The sequence below is a fragment of the Podarcis bocagei genome (assembly GCF_964188305.1).
Source record: "Podarcis bocagei genome assembly, chromosome: 12".
Lineage (NCBI taxonomy): Eukaryota > Metazoa > Chordata > Lepidosauria > Squamata > Lacertidae > Podarcis > Podarcis bocagei.
The window spans coordinates 28748904-28772998 of NC_138137.1; the positions used below are offsets into that span (position 1 = coordinate 28748904).

At 43.2% G+C, this 24095-nt stretch overlaps 1 protein-coding gene across 2 annotated transcripts in view; it reads right to left on the reverse strand.

Moving 5' to 3' along the window:
• BZW2 (basic leucine zipper and W2 domains 2) overlaps nucleotides 1-24095 on the reverse strand; it is a 45938-nt gene that overhangs the window by 3348 nt on the left and 18495 nt on the right. For both annotated transcript variants that reach the window (XM_081164755.1, XM_081164756.1), the window contains exons 3-11: nucleotides 23193-23369; nucleotides 21845-21948; nucleotides 21329-21394; nucleotides 14589-14724; nucleotides 10590-10699; nucleotides 8917-9087; nucleotides 7213-7359; nucleotides 6573-6711; nucleotides 1286-1408 (exon numbers count right to left, since the gene is read on the reverse strand). In XM_081164755.1, coding sequence (XP_081020881.1) covers nucleotides 1286-1408; nucleotides 6573-6711; nucleotides 7213-7359; nucleotides 8917-9087; nucleotides 10590-10699; nucleotides 14589-14724; nucleotides 21329-21394; nucleotides 21845-21948; nucleotides 23193-23369 — 1173 coding nt within the window. The remainder of the gene's footprint in view (nucleotides 1-1285; nucleotides 1409-6572; nucleotides 6712-7212; nucleotides 7360-8916; nucleotides 9088-10589; nucleotides 10700-14588; nucleotides 14725-21328; nucleotides 21395-21844; nucleotides 21949-23192; nucleotides 23370-24095) is intronic.

Genomic DNA, 24095 nt, shown 5'->3' on the forward strand with positions numbered 1-24095 from the left:
CCCACAAATGGTTTTGAATCACATATCATTACTGTATCCTGTTTTATATATAAGCTATGCTATAGTGGGCACACTTGACTGACATCTTGTTTGTCATCTGAACTCCTTTCAGAGGCTGCTGCAAAAGAAGCAACTGCTTATTTATAAACAACCATTCCTTCAGAATTCTTTCCTGACTAGAATGAGGACAAGCTAAAATCCCCAATTGGGGGCGGGGCGGGATTCAAGCCATTTAACCAACATAAAGTGTATTTGGGTGGGTGGGTGTGGCCACATTCACACACATTGGGGAAGGTTCAGTTTTGCACTACTGTGCAAAAATGGCCCAGACACATGAAGAACCCACAAGCTGGAGATGACCAGTGCAATCTGAGGGTTGGGGAAATCAGGCCTGGAGGCCAGATTGTCAGTTTGCATTTCTTTATGCAGAAAGTATTGATCTGATGTGCAGAGATCTCTCCTATTCTAATTAATTCAAGAGGGTTCTGGAAGCTTCTTTGTGTGAAAGAAACAAGCAGAAGGTTCATGATGTTTGGGTTATTCCTTCAGAGAAGTTGAGTACAGCTGGCTTAAACTGGTTCCGTTATCTCTTCTGATAAGGTCATGCTGACTATAATAAGGCAAGAAGGTATGTAGTGTTAAGGTTTAGTCTTACTATAAGTTATTGTAAGTTTAAGTTAAGTCTGCTGCAACTGGATTTCTTATGGAGAGTGCCAATCCTGAATGTATATCGGATTTGTGACCATTATGTTCATTTGCCTTCAGTAGCAGTAAAGCTCTGCTGGATGAAATGTTAATTGCCTCTGGCCTATTTTTTGGGAATCCTGCAACGTGTTTAAGTTTTTACTCTGCTAACTATACGCTGGAATCTGCTCTGGATCAATATTGAGTAGAATTCCATGACACAGATGTGGCCCTCCAGGCCTCAGGACTCTTCCTAACCCTTCCTCCTCTGGCTGAAGCCCTCACTGGTTCTCCTACACACCCTCTCCAGGTCTTTTGTCTGGCTGGAACATATCCTGAGCTCTCAATAATGCCTCTTGCTTTCCTGGATAGAAAGTTTCAGGCATAAAATATCTCTGATGTGCGTGGCTGGAATACAAAAATAAGAATCGCATCTGTTGCACCTGCCCACCCCTTGCATGTGGCCCCCAGAAAGTTGTCCATGAGGGAATGTGGCCCTTGGACTGAAAAAAAGTTCCTCACCCCTGATGTAAATCTTGGTCCCATTGCGGAACCTTAATATCCCAGATATACCAAGAAAAAAGGAGGAGGAGAACTTTACCTTCTTCAGCATTTTGTAGCCACTCAACAAACTTCTTCATCTGGTCAAGGAAGACACTTTTGCCTTTGGCAACATGTGCCTCTTTGTACCACTTCAGAATGGCTTCTTCACTTAGGACATCAGCTGCAATTCAAAACCAGGGAGTATACAGTTAGGAAGTGTTTCAGGGCAGAGAATTAGCACACACAAACCCCAAAACTGCTGCTAGTTGTTTCTGTTTTTTTAAAAAAAGGGCTTTAATGTGACTACACCACTTCACTCGTCAGCAAAGCCTGACAGGAGGGGCTGCAGCTGGAAACGGAGAAACAAGGGAGACTTAACTGCACCACTAGTATTCAGTGATCAAGCACTTAAAATAATTTCACGTTACATAAAATTGCTTCCTCCATTTCTGTTAACGATCTGCAACACGTCAGCCATGTCGCCAAGAGGAAGGCCAGTTGCCCACCTGGTGTTGCCTATTCATTCTACATCAAGGGCAAAGATGGCCATCTCTGTGGGAGCCATCTGGTGTCTATAATCTAAACATGGATTCTTCGTTTCAGGTTGCCATGGAAAGTAAGCCCCAACAGAGCATCAGAAAAGCCCTGCTGGGTCTGACCAAGGTTATATCTAGCCCAGCATTTCTGTTCTCACACAAGCAGAACAGAAGCACAGCAACACTCTCCCACTCATGACAATTCAGAGGCAGGCTGCTCCAAAACGAGAGGAAATCATGGAATCGTAGAGTTGGGTGGGACCATGAACATCATCTAGCCCAGCCCCTTGCAATGCAGGAATCTTTTGCCCAACGCGGGGCTCAAACTCATGACCTTCAGACTAAGAGTCTCACGCTCTACTGACTGAACTATCTCTCAATGTAGGCATCATGACTAGTAACCACTGGCAGCCTCATTAATTTACAACTGTCCTAAGTTGGTGACCATCATGACATCTTGTGGTACTGAGTTCCAGAGTTTAACTGGGCGCTTTCTTTGGTCTGTCCTGAATTTTACCACATTAGGAATGTAGGGAATTGTCTAATACCAAGCCACACTATTGGCTCCATATAGATCAGTATCGTCTACAACTACTGGCAGCAGTTCTCCACAGTTTCAGACAGGAAGTCTGCTCTAGCCTAACTGGAAATGCCAGGGATTGAACCCAGAACCTTTTGCATGCAAGGCTGAAGCTCTACATCTGAGCTACAGGGACTGTTCATCTCCATTGGTTGACCTGGGTCCTAGCATTAGGAGAGGGGAAAAAACTTCTCTCTACCTACTTTGTTTAGACCATGCATAATTTTATATACCTCTATTGTATCACCCCTTAGTTTTCTTTCTATTTTAAAAAAATTAAAAATCCTGCAGTGTTGTAACATACCCTCAAAGGGGAGCTGCCCCAATCTCTTTACTGTTTTGGTTGCCCTTTCCATGCTCTAAGTAGCAAGGATCTATCTTCCATAGATTCCCACAACCATTTTAGAAAGCTGGTCACATTTGCACTGACTGTGGCAAGGAACTCTATAGGTCCAGGGCTGCTTTGGTACACTCTGCCAGAATTCCATCACAGAAGCAGCCTCCACATGAGGGTTTTCATGAATCTCACACGAAAACTTACACATGTGTCGTTTATTGTTTGCAGAGGCCAATCACTGATGCTTGCAGAGAAAATCCAATGACGATCATGTACATCACCATCCTTATATGGGATTTACCAACTTTGACACAGCACAGACTTCTATATAACTGAAGTAACTTGAAGACTGGTCCCACCAGATGCTACTGGACTTCAACTCCCATCATCCTTTGCCATTGGCAGTGCTGGTTGGAATGATGGGAGTTGGAGTCCAACAGCATCAGGAAGGCCACAAGTTCCCCAGCCCTGCTGTAAGCTAACAACATCTGTTCCCAGAACAAACTAATTGAACAGCTGTTTCTTGATTTTATGTTCCTTTTAAGGCTCGCTGCACTTATTTTGTGAATAGCTTCGTCACATTTGTTTTAAGTTGTGCTGTAATAATCATATGCATTGGCTTTAAACGGGAATCAACAGTAATCCCAATTCTTTGCACTGCAGACCCCCACAGCAAAGGCAGCCTCTTCTGCACTCCCAGGTCATATGAGACCCTGTGAAAGTTCCCACTGTCTCCTGAGAGCTCTGGAGTGGGTGGAATAGCAGTGCATTGAAAAGCATTGGCCACCCAGAGAGCTGCCTTATGGTTTCAAGCAGAAGACAGTGAACTGGAAAAGGGTGTTGTTACCCTAGGATGTTTTTGGGGTATTGGGTAGGGATGAGAAACCCATGGCTCTGCAGCTGTTGTCAGACCCCCACTCCCATCATCCTCAGATGCTCAAAGGTAAGAGGACTTATGGTTCAACATCTGGTGAGGAAGTCCCTGAAACAGGGACAGAAACTCTGCAGTGTTGCAGGTGCTGAAGAATGGATTCAGCTTCAGTTAATAAGGACCATTTTATACACATTTTCCTGACTTGGCTAGGAAGCCTCTCAGCTAATCTCACATGCCCACCAGGACATTGTAATTAACTGCAAGACAAATGTCAACAAGTATTCTGTGTTGGGTTCTGTTCAGATCGCTTAGCGCTTATTTTATGTACTGCTTGAAGTCCTACTGACTGCAAAAATTTGCAGGCAGGTGCTAAAACTGACTTGGATCACTCATCTGGTTGCTGCCGGGGACTGGAATCCATTTAGGTAGCTAGAGCTTTCTGAAGGAGACAATAGAACTTGTAAAAGGAAAAAATAGGGATCACATGGAAGTGGGAAAGGACTGTCTTCCTTATGCACAACCTGCTTAAGAGTCAAAAGAGAATGAAGGGACCTTGAACAGGCCTTGAACAAGCACAGAAAAATAGACTGAACGAGTCACCAGTGCGAATTAAAAGGTCAACTGAATTTTCCTTTAATCTCGAGAAAGACAACTTGTAATTTATTCATGCCTTCAGTAGTTCCCAAAAAATATAATATTCTCTTGTCAGAGAGTTGCTCAATTAAGCAATCATGCAGGACAGGGTGCACTTAATCATACCCCTAGGTTGCTTTCTGAAGTACAAGGAACACCAGAGGGGGGGATTTATAGTTAGCTATTTATGATTAAAAATGATTAAGATGACATTTTAAATGCTGCCGCAATTTTAGCTGAGCAGTTGTGGGAAGTGTAGCTCCCCCGTTGCTGCCCCAAGTGATGTCAGTCTGAGCAAAGCCCATGAAGCAATTCGTGGTGACATTCCCGGTGGCTGGAACCAATTCCAACCACCCACTCCTTTCGGCCCTAGGGGACTGTTATAGACACGAGGAGCAAAGGCCCGCACACATGCCTTTGGGGGAATCTGCAAGGCAACAGATAGCTCCTGTTTTGCAAATCTGGGATGTAATCAATTTTTTTAAAAATGAACTTAAAATTAATTCATATCATATGTCTAGTGGACAAGAGTCAGGGGCACTGGGTTAGTTGGCAAGATATCTCCAGTTGAATCGAACACATGGCGGTTGACCATGTGATGCAAGGACATCTTTGGGATAGTCGTATTTCTGCAGGAGTGGCTTCACGGATCAGGGTTTGGTGCTGATGATATGCATCAGCCTTTGCCAACTTGGTGACTTCCAGGTGTTTTGGACTACCGCTCCCATCAGTCCCATCCAGCACAGTCACAATAGTAGCATTTGTAGTCCAAAACGTCCAAGGGACATCAAGTTGGCAAAGGCTTGAGGGACATTCATTATATTTACAATATGAGAACAGCCTGCTGGATTGGACCAATGGCCCATCTAGTCTAGCTTCCTACTCTCATAATGGCCAACCAGATGTCTTTGAGAAGACCATAAGCAAGGCCCGAGCACAAGACCACTCCAGCAACTGGTATTCAGAAGAATTTGCAAGCTGTGACCATGTCTGGCCCAGTGTCTGTCCTCACTAGAGTCGTCATTCCCCCTCCATTTTGTCAAGGGCTTGAGTGCTGTCTTTTTTAGCTATATCAGTGAGTGAGAAGGCGGCTCAACAACTTCCAGCTGTCAGACCCAAATGCCTCTACTGTCTACTGTTTTCATTATGGCACTACAATCTATGCAAACAAGGAGCATTATGAAACTTCCCTGCTGAAGACTTTTCCACCTCCTTCCACTATTTATAGCCACAATGTCATACTATACTCCTAACACCTTGCAAAAGAAAGACAGGTAGTCTCTATGACAACAAGCCACGGACCCATTCCCTTATATAAAAGGAAAATGGAGGGGTGGGGGTGGGGATTTGGCAGCTCAGCTAAAGAATTGAAAGTGCCTTCCTGGATCTTTCTGAACAAAGAGATAGAATAAGAGATGTGCTGTTAATTGAAATTTCCAAGGGAAGCTATTTGGAGTCTGTTAAGGTGTAGGATCTCTGTTTAGCTTTCAAGCGCTTTCAGTAGATGCTCAGCCACCAGTTAAGAGTCAACAGCCCCAAGCTACCGATTACAAACCCTCCCAAAAGCCTGCTTCTGGCCTTCTGCAGCCCTCAAGGCAACTCATGGGATGGCTCTCCTTATCTCCAGGAAGCTTATCATGTCAATGGAGCATAGATCATCGAATGGAAATTGCTTCTCACATCCTGCACTGCTCCTTAAACTGAGCAATAAAGAGGGGGGGGGGAGCTAACAAGGAAATGCAAAAGAAGGGGGCAAATTAGGGCACACAAATCTCCTCTACTGGAAAGTGGGAATACGTGAAATGGAAGAGGACGCAGCAAGAAACAGCAGGCTCCTTCTGGATGAGGCAAGGCTGTGGGTCAGACGAAGAGCAACCACTTTGCACGCAGAAGGTCCCATGTTTGATTCCTGACATCTCCGGCTAAGGCTGGGAGAGAACACTCTCTGAAACCCTAGAGATGCGCTGCCGGTCCAGCCCAGTATAAGGCAGCTTCTTGTGTTCCTATGTAACAATTCCAGCGGACAAGTTCCAGGTTTAAATGCACCTGTATTTCATTGCACTGCAAGCTCAAGCAGTATCACCAGACATCTCTTAAATGGGAAGTATTACAGCACAATAACACTGGAGCTGCAGCAATTCACAGGGCAGGAAGATGCAAGCCAGCCCGCAACTTAGCAGCACCATCCTGGCACATTCAGCTTTTATAGAACATAAAGAGAAAAACAGGCAGCGGACACGTCCTTTCATGTACCTCATGCTAAACCTATTGGATGAACTATTGTAGTCCTGATGTTTTAACTCTGAACCCTCTTTAAACATTTTATGTAAATTGAATAATGGAAAAAGGAAGGGAGGGAGGGAGGAAAGAGGTATGGTCAAATACCTTTATAAAAGAGCACCACAATCTTCTGAAAGGCTTTCATAAAGTGGATGTTATCATAACAGTACTCCTGAACCTTCTGGAGAAGGATCAGCTCTGATTGGCCCTGGGTGCTGAATACAGCCAGTAAAGGTGCATATTGCTAAAACAACCAGAGAAGAAATTAAGTTATTCTTTCATAGGCTAATACAGAAGAGAGTGTTATGTTTCGCTGCAAAACAACCACCACCACCACCACCCAGGATATTCTTTTAAGGGTGTGGGCATGCTGAGTATTGTCGCCTGCCACATCTGCAAAACACACCAGTGGGATATTCACTCTGGATAGCCTGTCCGTTGCATGCCTGCAGTTATCCAGGAAACTGATTTACAATGAGCTGCTCTCAAAGAGCCTTGAGTGAATGAACCTGGGAGCTCTCCATGCTCCTCCTGTTTTGAACACGCCTGCAGGCTTTGAGAGGATGAGATCTATCACTGTGACCAGCGCATAATGCTAGCCTTCCTTGCCAATGCAAAACAAGCTTTCTATCGGATGCGCATCTCCTGTCTTTGACAGCCATGCACACACATGTGCTGGGACTGCTGCACAAAAAGGGATCCAACCCTCCGTTCTTACTGTACAAGCCAGCCGTCACTTGCACACCTTCAGATGTTTCAGTGCTTGCTCCGCAACCAGCTCTTCTTTCTTGTTCCATTCAACAGCATTCATTATGCAGGTCCATAGGAGTCCAATCACAGCCGGTTCTGGCAGGTCGTTCCTCTTCATTTCTTCTTTTACATAAAGCACCATCTGCAGTGGAATATTTTTTTATTTTTTTTAAAAAAGAAGAATAAACTGAAGCCGTTCTCTTAAGTCACACCTCCTGTCTGCTGCAAAACTCCCTCCCAACGATTTTATTTGCAGGGCTGGATGAGTAGTAAAAGAAAACATGTCTTATATTTAATATGAGTTGCTGATTTGGTCCAAATGCCAATGTTTAGAGAGAATACTCAGGCCAGGGATTCATTCAAGAGTATAAATTTTAAAGAGGGTTCACTGCATTTCACACCACGCCGCAAGTGAGCATTTGTACTAGGATACTGTCAACACACCATATGGGGAGTAAAAATAATTCTCCTGGCAGCCACTAGAGGACAGCCATCACACTGGAAAAATAACAACAAGAAGCACTTCTCCTGAAAACTGTTCTATTTGGCAAGGCCGAGGCGGCTGCACTGCTTTCTGCTCAACCAGTGCCAGCCTACAAGGTGGCCTATAATAAAATGTTGCTATTGTTCTTGTCATGAAATTCCACTGAATACTATTCCAGAGCAGAACTCCCGATGTTTAGTTAGCAGAGCAAAGATATTTTCCCCAAAATAGACCAGAGGCAATTGTATTTCATCCAGCAGAGCTTTACTACTACTGAAGGCAAATGAGCATAATGGTCACAAATCCAGTACATTCAGGATTGGCACTGTCCATAAGAAATCCAGGTGCAGCAGACTTAACTTAAACTTGCAATAACTTATAATAAGACTAAACCAGGCATAGGCAAACTCCGGCCCTCCAGATGTTTGCGATTATAATTCCCATCATCCCTAGCTAACAGGACCAATGGTCAGGGATGATGGGAATTGTAGGCCCAAACATCTGGAGGGCCGGAGTTTGCCTATGCCTGGACTAAACCTTAACACTAAGCATACTATGTACAAAACACCACACCAGAAGGGAAGAGAGACAGAAAGAGAAAGTGTGAAATGCAGGCTCCTTCTGGCCTTACTTTTATAGTCAATATGACCTTGACAGAAAGAGATAAAAGAACCAGTTTAAACCAGCTGTACTCGGCTTCTCTCAAGGAATAACCCAAACGTCATGAACCTTCTGCTTGTTTTTTTTCACACAAAGAAGTTTCCAGTACCCTCTCTACACATCAGATCAATACTTTCTGCACTAAGAAATGTAAACTGTCTCATGCCACAGTAAGCAATGATGCTCTCTTGGCAAAAGCTCAGCATCAACAGCTGTTTCTATATGTGACAACACACCTTCCCACAGAGTCAAGCAGCTAAAAGAAGCACCTAAAATGTTTCTAGCCACTTCCAAAACCTGCATTCTGAATTCAGAAAGTGTTTCTCTCTTGCACACACGAAGTATACCACAGTCTTTGCCAAACTAGTGACCTCCAATTTTTTGAATCACAACTCCCATCAACCCCTATCTGATGCATGCACTTACAGAATATATTTTTAATAGGCACACCAGGTAGCTATCCCTTTCTTAATAACTCCGTGTTGTATCCTCTTTTGCAATCAGCGTTCTTTTAATCCCCCCCCTGTTTGTTCTAGTTTGAAAAGCTTTCCCCACCTCTTTAATTGGGCATTCCTGAGAAAGGCGCTCCTGAAGCTCTTTTTGTAGTTCTTTCCGAGTCCCCAGCGACTGCTGGACCCGGAGGAAATCTGACAACTCCTTAAGGCCAGCATCAGTGAAATACTTGGCGAAATGTTCCACATTCTGCCGGTTGGCTGGAAACAGTTCCTGGAAGGAGAAGGAAATTCACTTACTTTTTGCAAACCCACATAAAACAGATGTAGACGTAAGGCAAGGATATTTATACAAAAGAGAAACGCAGAACCTCTTCTTAGTAACTTGCAAAAAAGCAGAAGCAGTGCAAGGAGGCCATTTACTACAGTCACACCTCGGGTTACGAACAGTGTGGGTTGCACATTTTCGGGTTGCGGACCACGCCGAACCTAGAAGTACTAGAACAGGTTACTTCCAGGTTTTGGCGCTCATGCATGCACAGAAGCACAAAATGACATCATGTGCAGAAGTGCCAAATCATGTCGCGCGTGCAGATGTGGCGCTTCAGGCTGAGAACGCTGCGGGTTGCGAACATGCCTCCTGCACGGATCACGTTCGCAACCCGAGGTATGACTGTACCTAGTCGGCAAATGGATCTGCACATGTAAGTGGCAAAGCATTGCTGGTAGCTCCTTGCGAGGCTCCAGAGATTGCACATTTCCTTAAAATCGCCCAAAGGACTGAGGTTGGTTTAAAAAGAAGAGACTTGGCTAAATACACAGTCGGAGGTGGCAGTGTGCAGTTCTGGCTAGGAGCCCTTTGGACCTGTTGCACTTCCCATCCTCGTGATGAAAAGGCATTCAAAATGACACCATGGAGCATGGTTGCACAAAGGCAAGGTGGCATCTCCTGTGGTTCTCTCCATGCCTTCTTGCATCAGAAAGCAGAATCTGCACCAAGCACGGATGCTTCCCATAGTTCTTTTCCTAACCACGGTCAAAAGGCAATAACTGAATATAGGAAGGTGGGGGTTTCTTTGTTTTTATTTTAAAAAGAGTAGTCGTTGCAAAGGCAGTTTACAATTTTGAGATATTCCCTTAGTATTAAGAAGTTGGTTATTTGAGTATTTGCCCTAAGGTCACATGACCTAGGCAGTTCCAAAGGCCTAGTTGTCATTACAGTGGCTTGCATTAGAGGTTATGGAGAATAAAGCTGTTTTCATGTCGGTCTTCAACCCTCTTGTCTGTTTGTAGCAGGGATGCCAACTTGGGCCCCAAGTTATGGATGCTCAATGGCACCCGTGATGTAACATGATGTTGTGATGTCACGACGTGACGTTACATCAACGTGCTGCAGCAGTGCTTCTGAGGCCTGGCAGGGCCTCGGACATGATCTCTGAGGCCCTCTGTAGCCTTGGAGATCACGTACGAGGCTTCGCGAGACCTCTGACATGACTTCAGACTTGTACTTGGCCTTGGGGGCCTGACGCGACTTTCGGTAGAAACCGGAAGTTGCATTGCGGAGCCCACATTGTGGGTGCTGAGCACCCCCAAAAAACTTTGTAGGTGTCCAGGACCCCCTATAGCTGGCACCTATGGTTTGTAGGTTCTGAATCATTACAGTATTGAAGTCATCAATTGTATTTCCTAAGGCAGGGTCCAACCTGAATACACAGTTGGAGATCTTACATCCATTTTGCAATGCCCCAGGCAAACATTAGGAAAGGAAATACTTACTAGCAACCTCTTGTCTAAGTTAGCTTTCCTTAAAGCGGAGGTGACTGAATTGGCATCCTTCTCGAGCATCCATGCTTTAAACAATTTGACAGCGAAAGAGGCTGCAATACCTGGAAGAGAAGCGGGGGTACTCAAAAGTACATCTTACTAATACAGTCATATTTAGAAGGATCTTGCAAGAATCATTGAATCTGAAGCAATAACATTAATGATGGGACTGACACAGATTGCAGGCAGAAGTTATACCAATGAGAGGCTGCTTCACAGATTCATGGAACTCTATTACAGATACCTGTTGCGTGTACCTACTAAAACCGTAATGTGGGGAATGTAGGCAACACAAGGCCGGAAGGCAAGGACAGCTGGGCCTCTGCTGTGTTTCCATGGAGATTTTGATGCCTCTCTTGCTGCCTATGTTTAGGAGTGCGGCTAAAACTTTTTAATCAGGTTTCTGAGCCCTCTTAGATATATCTGTCCATATTGTAATTCAAGAGATATGTCTACATCTTACACCATCTACAGCAGCAGTAGGGAACCTTTCCAGCTCAAAAGCCGCATTTCAAAGTGCTCCTTTACCCTGTGCTTTTGAGGATCTGACAGTCAGCCAATGGCTGGGACTTTTGCCCTGTTCAAAGCAAAGGGAAAGAGAGCACTCTGAGAGGTGCTTCTGAAGGCATCTTGGAGGTTTAAAGAGTGGTGTAAGGAGGGAGAAGTGGTCTCCATATTTTTTTAAAGGAATTCTTGCCAGAGTTGCATTTCAGAGGAGGGAAACTGAGCAATAAAGATAAGAAAAGCTTGAAAGTAGGTGTAAAATGGGCTAATTGGGGCACATAAACCTCTTTTACTGGGAAGCGGGAGTAGACAAAATCTAAAAGAGGATGGGGCAAGAAACAGCAGGCTCCTTCCAGATGGGGAAAGAGTGTAGCTCCGGAGAAAGCATCTGCTTTGCATGCAGAGAGGGACCTAGGTAGATAGGACTGGGAGAGACCCATCTGAAAGTCATTGCCAGTCATTGTCGCCAATACTGAGCTAAGTGGAACAAATGTTCTAACTCAGTTGAAAAGCTGGATGATTCAGGACAAATGGGGAGGCCTGCCAGGCCTAATTTGGCCTACAGCCTAGGGTTCCATATCTCTATAGTTACACAGGACTACATTACATATGACAAGAATGTAGGCACACCTTTGTGGGGATGGGGTTCCACAGCTTGGGGGTGTCATGGAGAATGCCCTCTCCCAGGCCGCCACCACTCCAACTTCTGGGAGCGGTGTGGTCTTTCAGGTATTAGGACTTTAGACACCAAGGCGAGCACCTTGAATTAGGCCAGGAAGTGAACAGGCAAACCAAGCAGGTGTGTTGAACTAGAGGTTATATGAGATCTAAATGCAACCCCAGCCAGCAATCTTGGCTGCTGCAGCTTGGACCAAGGTTAGACTAAGTCAGACCTTTATTGAGCATTTATTTTTATTCTTTGCAGGGAGGTTATACGACGATGAGCATTCACCACAAATTCATCCTGATTTGCTTGTGTGGTGTTTATATATGTTCCCATTAATCATTTATTCATCTCTCACTTTGCATTCCCCACTCACGTTCCTAAGCTCTCTTAGAAAAAGAAAATGCCTGTTTCTTTTTCAAAAGTGTTTTCCCCTTCCTCTAGGGCAACAGAGCGCTTTAATTGCACAAACCTACATTTCTGGTCTTCGCTTGAATCTCTCCCACAGAATACAGACAGTCTGGAGGCAACCCTAAATATTTGGGTGGCCAAATGTCTCTTATTCCAGAACACAACGGGGAAAAGGAAAGAGAACGGCTTGTCTTATTTGGGCAAATGTCGCTACAAGCAGTTGAGTTACCATGGATATCATCTGTTGAGAATGACTAAAATGAACTTCGCTATTATGCTGTACTTTGAATCTTTTCTATATACAAAAGTGGCATGAAGCACAACAAAAAGCTATACTGAGATTGCAATGCTTTATTTTGGTTCTTTAAACTGGAAGTGGCTTTTCATTTAGCTGAATATCTCACACTGCAATCATGCCTGCACATGGTATTAAGTCTAAGGTCCTATGCGCACATGCAGAAATCAATTTCCAAGTCAACCTGCTTAGGAACAGGGTGCAAGACTAATGATACCAGAATATTTAGTTGTAGCCCCATTCCCTCCCACATCCACAATGAAATGAATGCACTCAACCCCAAACACTGGGGAGCAGGAAGGAGGTATAAACAGCTCACAGCAGTCAGTGGAACATATGCAAACCAGTCTCTTTTGCACATGCCCAAGTGATTTTTAGTCTACCGTCAGCTTTGAAATCATAAACACACCCAGCAGAAACTTGTGTCCAAACAGTCATGCTAGGTTTCTATTTTGTGCACCATGAAGCTTCGATTCAGATCAATCCTGTCTTCAAAGCGAGTGGGGACAAATCAGTATGCCAGCAGGTTATTTGGGTAGCTCAGTTGTGGCTCCAGTGAGAAAAGGACAGGCCAAAGATCAGAGCTTTCTAGCAATATCCAACTGATCCCTGCAGGATCATGGCCCTCTGCAAATAATATCTCATCAGGAGGTCTGAGTCATTAGTGCGGCTGCAACTACCCTTTCAAACTCCCTCCCATTAAATATCAGAGGGGCACTTTGGCACATAGGCAGCAGAATTCCACCCTGCATCAATGCTGTTTTTCTGCTCAAAATCACCCCTTTCAAAGATGCTATTTGCCCCTAAAAGTCTTCAGGGAGAAGCATGAATTCTTATTGGACAATCAACAAGCAGGAAAAGGTTAAACCAGGCATGTCCAAAGTCTGTTTTGGGGGCCTAATCTGGCCCGCCAGTCAGTTAGTCAGTTTAATCCGGCCCCTGTGGCAGTTTACTTCCTGGGGTAAAATCCTAAAAAAACCTCAACAACTCCTACCCTAAAAAAAGCTCAACAACTGAGCTGAAGGATCAACAATTTGACTCTGCATAAGACAATATTCCTAAATTCTAAAGCTCCAAGAATCAGAATGGACTGAACATCCATTACTTTTTAGGTGGGGTATGGCAGAAATCTCACCCACGGTTTTCCTTCTTTTTTCTTAAAAAATGTGATAAGCATGCATGTGTTTCTGCATACAAATAACCAGGAAAAGAATGAGCACTACAAAAATGTTCATCATTCTCTTTCTATTTCAGATTTTGAAATATCTTCATAATCCCTTTATTTCATAATTTCAAAGAATGTTTCATTAATCTGGGATTCATTAATTTGGGTTTTGGGTATCATTATTTCTTGCAACTAGTGTCCTTCCTTCTATTCTGCTATTGATGTCTTTGAAATTTTGAATTGAAATAAAATGAAGTTGGCGGGGGGGGGGACCTCAACAACTTCACAACTTCAATCCTAAAAAAATGTCAACAACTTTGGTTGGCCCTTCACTTCATCAAATCTGGCCCTCTTTGAAAAACGTTTGGGCACCACTGGGGGGGTTAAACACTCTCTTCCCCTGTAGCCCTGATCTATGTTGCCCCTGTGTCCCCACCCACCTCTGTTTTTTTAATAAGAAAGGTGGTAATGTGGCCAGTTCTAAGCATGTTATTAAAATACACAGATACTGTAATATAGTTTGGGCCTTAGGCTAAGGCATTAAAGGCTGCTCCTTTGAAATATCCATTTCCTTACTTTTCCTCTACGGATGAGACATCTCTTTTTGCAAATACAAAAAGTGCAAAAATGCCATTTGTTTGTTGTGAACAAGGTGAGAGTTTGGATACCGGAAAAAACATCCCATGAAGGCAATATTTACCAATTGCAAAAAATTAGTACAATGAATATCAACACCATCTTAATTTCTAAATGCATGACAGAATAAGGTGCTCATATCTCAAGGCATTTCGAAAATTAGGCCACGGAGGAAGAGCTTTTCGAGCGAGAGCATTCTATGGCCTCAGGTCCCTGGTGTTGGGAAACGATGAATCCAACCTAATCCAAGAGAAGGTAAGGAAAAAAGAAAATTACCTTCTTTGACAATGTTGTCAGTGAAAAGGCTTGTTAAAATGGTCGCAGGAAGTGTCCCGTTGGCTAGCAAGATTCCAGTGAGCATTGCCAGCTTTGTCTGCTCTGTTTCAGAAAAGGCTTTAAGGAACAACAGGAGCTGTAAAACAAGAAAGAGACGGAGTTTTTGAGGCAATGAATAATAATAATAATAATAATAATAATAATAATAATAATTTATTATTTATACCCCGCCCATCTGGCTGGGCCTCCCCAGCCACTCTGGGCGGCTTCCATAAAAACCAAAAATACAGTAAAATGTCACACGTTAAAAACTTCCCTGAACAGGGCTGCCTTAAGATGTCTCCTGAATGTCAGGTAGTTGTTTATCGCTTTGACATCTGCTGGAAGGGCGTTCCACAGGGCGGGCGCCACTACCGAGAAGGCCCTCTGCCTGGTTCCCTGTAGCTTTGCTTCTCGCAGTGAGGGAACCGCCAGAAGGCCCTCGGCGCTGGACCTCAGCGTCCGGGCAGACTGATGGGGGTGGAGACGCTCCTTCAGGTATACTGGACCGAGGCCACCCCACATCAACACACACCAGCATGGAGTGCCTTTTTCTGCACAGATCTATTGATGTGACTGGCAATCCTATAAATATCATTTATCAAAACTTTGCCTAAGGTTCTGAAATGCTTACCACTGGGTCAGAGCCAGGAGCCTAAAAACAGGCCTGATTTATGATTGATGTCAGTAAAAAGTAAACAACCCTTTTGCTATCTGTATGTGCCTTTCTCTCAAGTACCCACAAGCAGCCTCTGCATAGCTAGGAATTGGGGCTTCCATGAAGGGTTGCATTTTCATTGGAGAAATGTCGGAAGGTATGGGACGTCCCATTCCATAATGATAATTTTACTGTTTATACCCCACACACCTCACCTGGTTGCCTCAGCCACTCTGGGCAGCTTCCAACATATATAAAAGCATAATAAAACATTTTTTAAAAAAACTTATCTGTACTGTACAGTGGTACCTCGGGTTACAGACACTTCAGGTTACAGACTCTGCTAACCCAGAAATAGTACCTCGGGTTAAGAACTTTACCTCAGGATGAGAACAGAAATCACACGCCAGCAGCACGGCAGCAACAAAAGGCCCCATTAGACAAAGTGGTACCTCAGGTTAAGAACAGTTTCAGGTTAAGAACGGACCTCTGGAACGAATTAAGTTCTTAACCCAAGGTACCACTGTACAGGATTGCCTTTAGGCTGCTCGGGGGTCAGATAACTCCATACCTTCCAACATTTCTCCGATGAAAATAAGGACATCCTAAGGAAAAGCGGGACATTCCGGGATCAAATCAGAAACTGGGATGGCTTCTCTAAATCAGGGATGTTCCTGGAACATAGAGACACCTTGAGGTTTTGCAAGTTTGAATTTGCAAGTTCTGCTCCCTTTAAATGGTGTTAGTTGTAATTTGTGGTATTTATTATTATTATTATTATTATTAATTGAATTTATATCACCCTATACCTGGAGGTCTCAGAACAGTTCACAGCTTTATGCTTTACAGCTGCTGTTTTATGGTTTTGTTCATTGACATTCATGATTCTGTGATTGCACTTTTAGTTTACGTAACCCACTTTGGAACCTGAGGGTGAATAGCTTGTAAGAGATACCAGAAATAAATAAATAAACAAAATCTAACCCTGAATAGCTTGGACTGAAAGGAAAACCACTAACGAGCTGCTTCCCCCCCTCTCTTTTCTTGCCAATTGCCTGGAAACCTGAATGTTCAGTTTAAAAAGAAAAATTGAAAGCAAACATCTCGAGTGTCAGCATAGTCTTTGAACAAAATAGGTTTGAAAATAAGATGATTGTGGACAAGAAAAAAACAAGCTTCTCTGTGAATAAGGGCTTGAAATACACAGTATTGATGGGCGCCATTTAGCCTAGGAAAGGGAATGTTGTGAGAAGGACAAAGGAAAAAAGAAAAGGGCCTGGAACCCCTCAGTGATGAACCAAATATTAGCATCTTTGAGTGTATGGAAAGCACCCAGAGCGAGAAACCCCTTCTCCATACAGGAGGAGATGCAGGTAACTTTTAAAAGGTTCCCACTAAATATGAAGGTGCTTTCCCCCCCTCTAGCAGACAATCTTCTTATAGATCAGGAATGCGGAACCTGCAGCCCTCCAGATGTGGTTGAATTTCAACTTCCACCATCACCAGCCAGTGTAGCCAGTGATGATGGCCATGGGTCTCCTGCCTCATCAGTAGATGCAGGCACATCTGGGGACGGGCTGTTTCATCAAGAGGGCTCTGCTGCACAGTCTCTTTCTTCCCCCTTCCTCCCATTCTGAAACCTCATCCTCCAGTGCTTCCCATACTTGGTCAGAATCCAAGTGGCTCAGAGGGAAACAACACAATGAACGAAAATGATTTGGGACGGCATTGCAAAGTGCATGTGGCAGATTTATCAAACTGTTTAATGTGCCTTTCCATAATTGCTTACAGGTCGCAAAATAAATAAATAAATAAATAAATAAATAAATAAATAAATAAATAAATAAATGCAGAAGCTGGAAAAACACACACGCACTTGACAAAGAGGCGAGGTAGCATGCCATTCTGTTTGCCACAAAGATGAGCAGCACGGCAGAAACAAGGCCTGTGTTTCTGGCTTCAGACCACCCTGGAGCACATTTGTAATTTCATGGGATATCATTTTCCTTTGTTCAAAAGGTGTTATTTGTCCCTTACTCAACTGTTAAGCATTGCCTGAATTAGCTTATGGGGAAAATTTCCAATTCTAATTAACCCACTTAGAAACCATCAACGTTCAGCTTCAAGTTGTTATTACCGCCAGCAACTTGAGGCACTGATTGCATTCAGAACTCTTCCCTGCCTATCACTATTACACTTTTGGTTTCCGGCGCTGTAGGGGAGGTCAGAGAACACTGGAGAGTTTCAGAATAACACTGACCTGCCACCCACAGGACTCCAATTTGTGAGCCGGTAGAAAATCACTGGTATAACTACGTGTACTACATGAAGGGAGTATGGTTTTAGGGGAAATCAGCATGCCTGATGTGCCCCAGTGCGGCACATAAACTCCTCCTTTTTTGCAGCAGGAGTATTGAGCACCTGATTAATCAAAGCACTCTTTCTATTGCTAGGATCTCACAGGGTATGATCTGAAGGTTAATGAGTCTGCCACCTTGCTAGAGCTAAAGCACGTCTGGGTCTAGCCATCAACAGTGTCTCCGAAAAAAATTATGCATCACTTGGAAAGACAGGCAAACTAATGTCAGTGTACTGGAGGAAGCAAAGATCACCAATGACATTGTCAAAGCAATGATTCTTGAACATCAACTTTGTTGGACCAGTCATGTTGTGCGGATGCCTGATTATCGTCTTCCAACGCAACTACTCTATTCTGAACTTAAGAATGGAAAGCATAATGTTGGTGGTCAACAAAAGAGGCTTAAAGACTCCCTCAAGGCAAATCTAAAAAAAATGTAGTATAAACACCAACAATTGGGAAACACTGGCCTGCAAGCGCTCCAGTTGGAGAACAGCCTTTACCAAAGGTGTTGTGGACTTTGAAGAAGCACAAACTCAGGGCGAGAAGGAGAAACAAGCTAAGAGGAAGGCATGTTTGGCAAACCCTCACCGTGATCAACTCCCTCCCAGAAACCTATGTCTCCACTGTGGAAAGACATGTGGATCCAGAATTGGTCTACACAGTTACTTATGACTTACTGTTAAAACAGTTTTAATAGAAGATTACTTATTCAGCTATGAGGGATCGCCAAAGAAGAAAAAGAAGAAGAGTAGTGAGTGCCTAGATGGGATGCAGCCTTGGAACCACATGTACACCACCTTAAGTTCCATGGAAGAAGAATGAACTAGAATGCCTGAGTGGAATCTCATTTGTCTTTTGGAGAAAGGCTGCAGCTGTAGCTTAGGGGTACGGCATGTGTTTTCCATGTAAAATATCTAAAGTTAAATCCCCACATCTCCAGGTACAGCTGGGAGTATCTCCTGCTTCAGATCCTGAAGAGCTGGTCACTGTAGACAATACCAGAAAAGATGGACCCACATAACTTCCTATGTTACTGCAATTTCTTTGCCTAGAATAGATTTAATGGGTGCATGGAGGAAAGGGGGAGACAGTTCCTCTGAGTAAGAAGAAATCCTTGCACTGATGGAACAATCAATGAACTCTACACACTGCCTACAGTGACTGGCAGTGGCTCTCCAGGGTTTCAGGAAGAAGATGGAAATGCCAGTGATTGAACCTTTTGCACACAAAGGATGTGCTCCCCTAGCAAGCTACAGCCCTTTGAAACAAACTGAAAGAAGTCCAACACCCACTAAAGGCATTACATGTACACCTTCCAGAGCATGGCTTAACTAAGTTATTATGTTGTGAGCTTCCAGAGGCAATAACCTACTTTGCTGAATGTAAATGGAGAGATGTGGAAGTCATACCACGGAGTGAGCTACAGTGAAATAACAGAAGGAGGAGCAAGACATAAATACATGATCAAAAGGACCACTGTGATTTGCTTAATGTCATTTGATTAATGTTGGGATAGCCCATATTTCTCTTCCTTCTGTGGATCATATTATGGCATGATCTTGGTTGCCTAGCGCTGGATCTATACATACTCTTTAAACGTTCTTAGAATGATATTTTTGTTATCGTCTAAAATGTAATGGCACCTGGTTTCTCCTTTGCTTCCTTTTCTACGTGGTCCACCCATTATGTTCCATCAGCCATAAGGGTTTTTAATGCAAAATCTGTCTCCCAACTTCTCTATGCTTCAAACGTCTGGTACAACAGCTTATTTCCTAAGTTAGATGGGTCCCAGGCAAAGTTTCTCTGGTCCTTACTACAGGTCCCAAATTGTGTCCCAAATCCAATCTTATTTCTGGAAACAGGTGAATGCCCACTTTCCACCAAAGCTTGGTGGGCTGCCTTGAAATACTGGCTTAAGATCTCAGTGTTTGGCCTGCGGATGGGATAACTTGTACACCTAAGCAACGAGGAGTTTATCAGCGCATGGCTGAAAACTATGGCCAGAAAAGCCACCTCAACTGGACTGTTACCATCCCTTTTGTATCAACTGAGCTATGATACCGCCCTTGTATCCCTGAGGCAAAGGCTTTGGGACATCTCAAATAGCAACCTGTGATCCAGATCCAGTGTAATCTGTGGCCCGATTGCAGATGGAAACCAATATGGGCACAACTTTCAGTTAGCCTCATATCTTAGGAATTTGTCCGTACCCACCTATCGGCATTTATTTACCAAAGCTAGATTAAATGTATTTCCATCGGAAGTGCTAAATGGTAGACTGAGAGGCATCCCCTACCAGAATAGGCTTTGTTTATGTTCTCAGGACGTTGATTGCATGAACCATAGCCTACTGCACTGTGGGCAGTAAGAGCAAGCAAGGGATCATCTGATCAAACCATTACTAGCAAATTTGCTGTGAAAATCTGAAGCCTCCCATATTAAATACCTTCTGGAGGATAGGTCAAATGATATTACACCGACCGTGGCAAGAAACAAAGACCATCGTGCTCTAGGCATAGCAAAATGACTACCTCGGACTCTTTCATCTGTTGTTTGGTTGTTTTAACGGTATCTTATTCTGAAACTGTTTTGTGGGTCTATGGACTGCAATAAAGATATTTGATTTCTACATGGTCCACCCACTTATTTGACGGGGAGAGCTTTGCAGCACCCTCTGGTGTCACATTTAAAAGAACATCCTATGGCTATATGATTATCATAACCCCTTTTAAACTCATTTTTAGCATTAAAAACCATGAGTGTAGATGAGTCCTAGGTGTGGTATGCAGTGGGCACCATATGTGCACACCCTTTAAGGTAGAACCTTACTTATTACTGCAGTACACAAAGCCTCAAATCAGCTCCCAGCCTGATATGTTAAAATAAACAGAGCACAGTTTGCCACAACTGTGCTAAAACACCATTAACAATCAAGAGTCCCCAGAGGATGGAGGTGGAAAGGAAAAATAGCTGCTTGAACGAGCATAAAGTGCTTTCTGTGCCTGAGAGTGTATGAGTCAGTATTACTCATCACAATATTAACAGTAAAGTTAAGGTTAGGAAAGGAGAGCTGCATAACTTAAAGAGAAAATACCTTAAATATACAATTCTCATCCTATTGTGTACTAGTCCTCAACACACACACAACCCCAAAACACACACAGGCTTTCCATCTTGTCTTACCTAGAAAAAGTGTGTAAATACAAACCCTACCATTAAATATGAAGTCACCACCTCACAACTTAGCATCTAGTGATGCCAAAAAACAGCTACAGTGGTGCCCCGCAAGACGAATGCCTCGCAAGACGGAAAACTCGCTAGACGAAAGAGTTTTCCGTTTTGGAGGTGCTTCGCAAAACGAATTTCCTATGGGCTTGCTTTGCAAGACGAAAATATCTTGCGAGTTCCTGCGGGTTTTTTCCCCATTTCCCCCCCTTTTTCTAAGCTGCTAAGCCGCTTATCAGCTGATCCGATCAGCAGATAAGTCGCTAAAAGCCGCTAATAGTGCTAACAGCGCTAATCCGCTAATCCTTCAATGGGCTTGCTTTGCAAGACGAAAAAACCGCTAGACGAAGAGAATCATAGAACGGATTCTTTTCGTCTTGCGAGGCACCACTGTACTGACTCTGAACATAATACAGGAAGAATTTAACCACCACCACGCCAAGTTGGCAATATTACCTTTTTAATTTCATCTTCAAATGCCTTTTCCAAATATTTATATCTCCTGATGAGTTTGTTGAAGACCTAAAATACAAAGATAAGCAGCCATCTTTAACATGTGAAGTAGAACCTAACTGTTCCTACAGCATTCATAATTAATCTGTGATAAAACGGAAACAACATATAAAAATATACTTCCTATATTTAGCAAGACAAGAAAGCATTGTTGAAAGTATGGTACAGGATACTTCCCAATCACGCATAACTTTACTCCAGAACAACAAAATGCGTTTAGGTAAATACTTTCATAATTAGGCAATCCTACTGCCTCAAGCAATTTGCTACTCCAATAAAAACCATAATCTGTAGAGATGTTCAATTTTGGCAAAATGCACCAGTGGCAAATACTGCCAGAAGCAATTAATGCTGCAGCCATTTGATATTCTGGATCTGGTAGGGAACGATAGAAACAGCTGGTGTATTATAGTACAAAGTCAACATGAGAGCTTCATCATCAAATCCAATTGGTCAAACCTGAGCATAATGTCGGAGGGCATCATGGTCTTCTTCTGCAGAAAACACACAGTGATTGGTCATCTTGGTCTTGTCATTGTCATCGATTCTTGTCCCTCCAGGAGCTGAAAAGATAGAAGCAATGTAAACTTATATCTTGGAAGTTAGAAATAAAGAGCCAGCTTTCATTCTTCATAATGTACATGCTCCACACATGGAGGCACCTAAAAAGTGAAATAAGAGTCAGCATAAAAATTTCTCAAACCTCCAGTGATGGGAATGGCTTGAACATCACATACCGTGAGGTGTCAGTCCTGCTGCCTGACCCTCTCTGCCCCACCCATTGACAGTGGCACTGTACAACAATACAGATGGGGAACCTTTTTGGCTCTCAGGAGCCAAATTTGACTGTTGAGCTGAGCCATCCACTTGTCTGGTGCCTGAAAGCACAAATGATGTCAAAGTTAGGAGTCCTAACTTTGGGACTTCAAAGTGCAGCCAAACTGAAGGGGGTGGTATAAAAGCCTGCTCAGTTTGACAATATTCAGTGCAAGCTCCTTCCTGATTCAGAAAGGCATTTGCATTGAAACCACTGCTAAAGCAAAGGGAGAAAGGATAGCAGTGGTTTGGGTTTGGGTGTGCTAGAGAGTTCCCTGCAGTGAGCTCTCTTGAGCACCTGAACCCAGCAGGATTGGCCTCCCTTTCTATTGACAGATGTGAGGGGAAGTCAATTCTGCTTTGTGCAATGCTTCAATGCACCTAAGTTTTCTGCAAGCAAATCAGGATGAATGCTCAATAAACAGGTCCTCTGGAGGAGTCCAGTGTAGACTTTACAATCCCATATATTGACCAGCTTTCTCTACTTATTAGGGTCCAACCTGTTGCCATTTTGTTTCAGGTAAAAGAGAACAGCACTGCTATTCTAGATACGCTCTACAGCTAACTTTAACAACACTATTTCAACCATTTTTAGGGTTGCATCCAATGCTAGTTATACTCAGAGTAGACCCATTGAATTGAATGGACTCCATGTAGCCATTAATTTCAATGGGTGTATTCTGAATAAAACTAAGTTGAAGAGCATCCTTTGAAATGAATGCACATGGATAACTTTGGTCCATTAATTTCAGTGGGTCTACTTGAGTTGAACTTAGTTGGGCACAGCCCACAAAGTTTGCCGAATTGTACCAAAAAGGTAAGAGAAACATGAAAACAAAACACAGATAACTGAAAATGAGGAAGAGGAGGATCCAGACCAAGGGGAGAGCCACAGTTGTTGAACATTAGCTGCCAGACAGATAAAACCAAGAGGGCATGTTTCCAGGATCAGCTTTGAAAGCGTTGAAAGTTTTCAGTGTGACATACATACCTAGCATGCTGCCAGCTATCAAGATGTCAAACAGAGTGTCGGCATAGCGGCGATAATCTAGCCTTGAGCCTGTAACATCCAGAAACTTGGCTACAGCTTCCAGGTCATCGCCAGCTTCATTGAGACCTTGGACAATTGTATCCCGGAAGACGGTCGGTTCAAATTTCTCTTTTTCATCTAAAACAGATAGCCAGCGCCAAATCATTTTATGAAACCTGAATGCCAGTTTCCATTTCTCAGTCATATTCAGACATTCTGTTCTACAGGTACTCAAACAACCTTTGCTGAATTGTTCTCTTCCCACTTTGCATATGCATTGTAATATGCTACTCACTAGGTTACAGAATTTATACAATATAAAGTTGCACATGAAATATTTTATTTTCTTGTTGATTTTTCTTCTTCCCACTCACCTTTTCTTAATTGCATTTAAAGTCATCCTCTCAAGAGGAAGTTGAGGAATGGGACAGTGTATTGCAAACTGAGGTATTGCTATGAATGATCTTGGCATGTTACAGTGTTGGTCCCAGAGAGCAACATACAAAATAGTTAAGCTGGTTATATTTCACTGGATTGGCCTTTTGTGGTAGAAGGGTATAACAGAATCATGTTTCTTCTGCGTGATGGGAGAGTCCTTCATATATAAATAAAGTTATACATCACAATGGTTTGATTATTGTTATGTACACAAACCACAAGCTGGGTTTCTCCACTGATATGCCTATGAAGATGAGATCAGAAGGACTTCCATTTTCAACTAACCATGGCTTGCTGTTATCTCCAAATCTGCAACTGTGGCTAGCATTAAAGCTGGTTTATTAAAACAAGCCAGGGTTATTAGTCATGGTTTGATGTTGATTTCTTAAAAAAACAAAGCTTTCTATTAAGACAATATAGGTGACA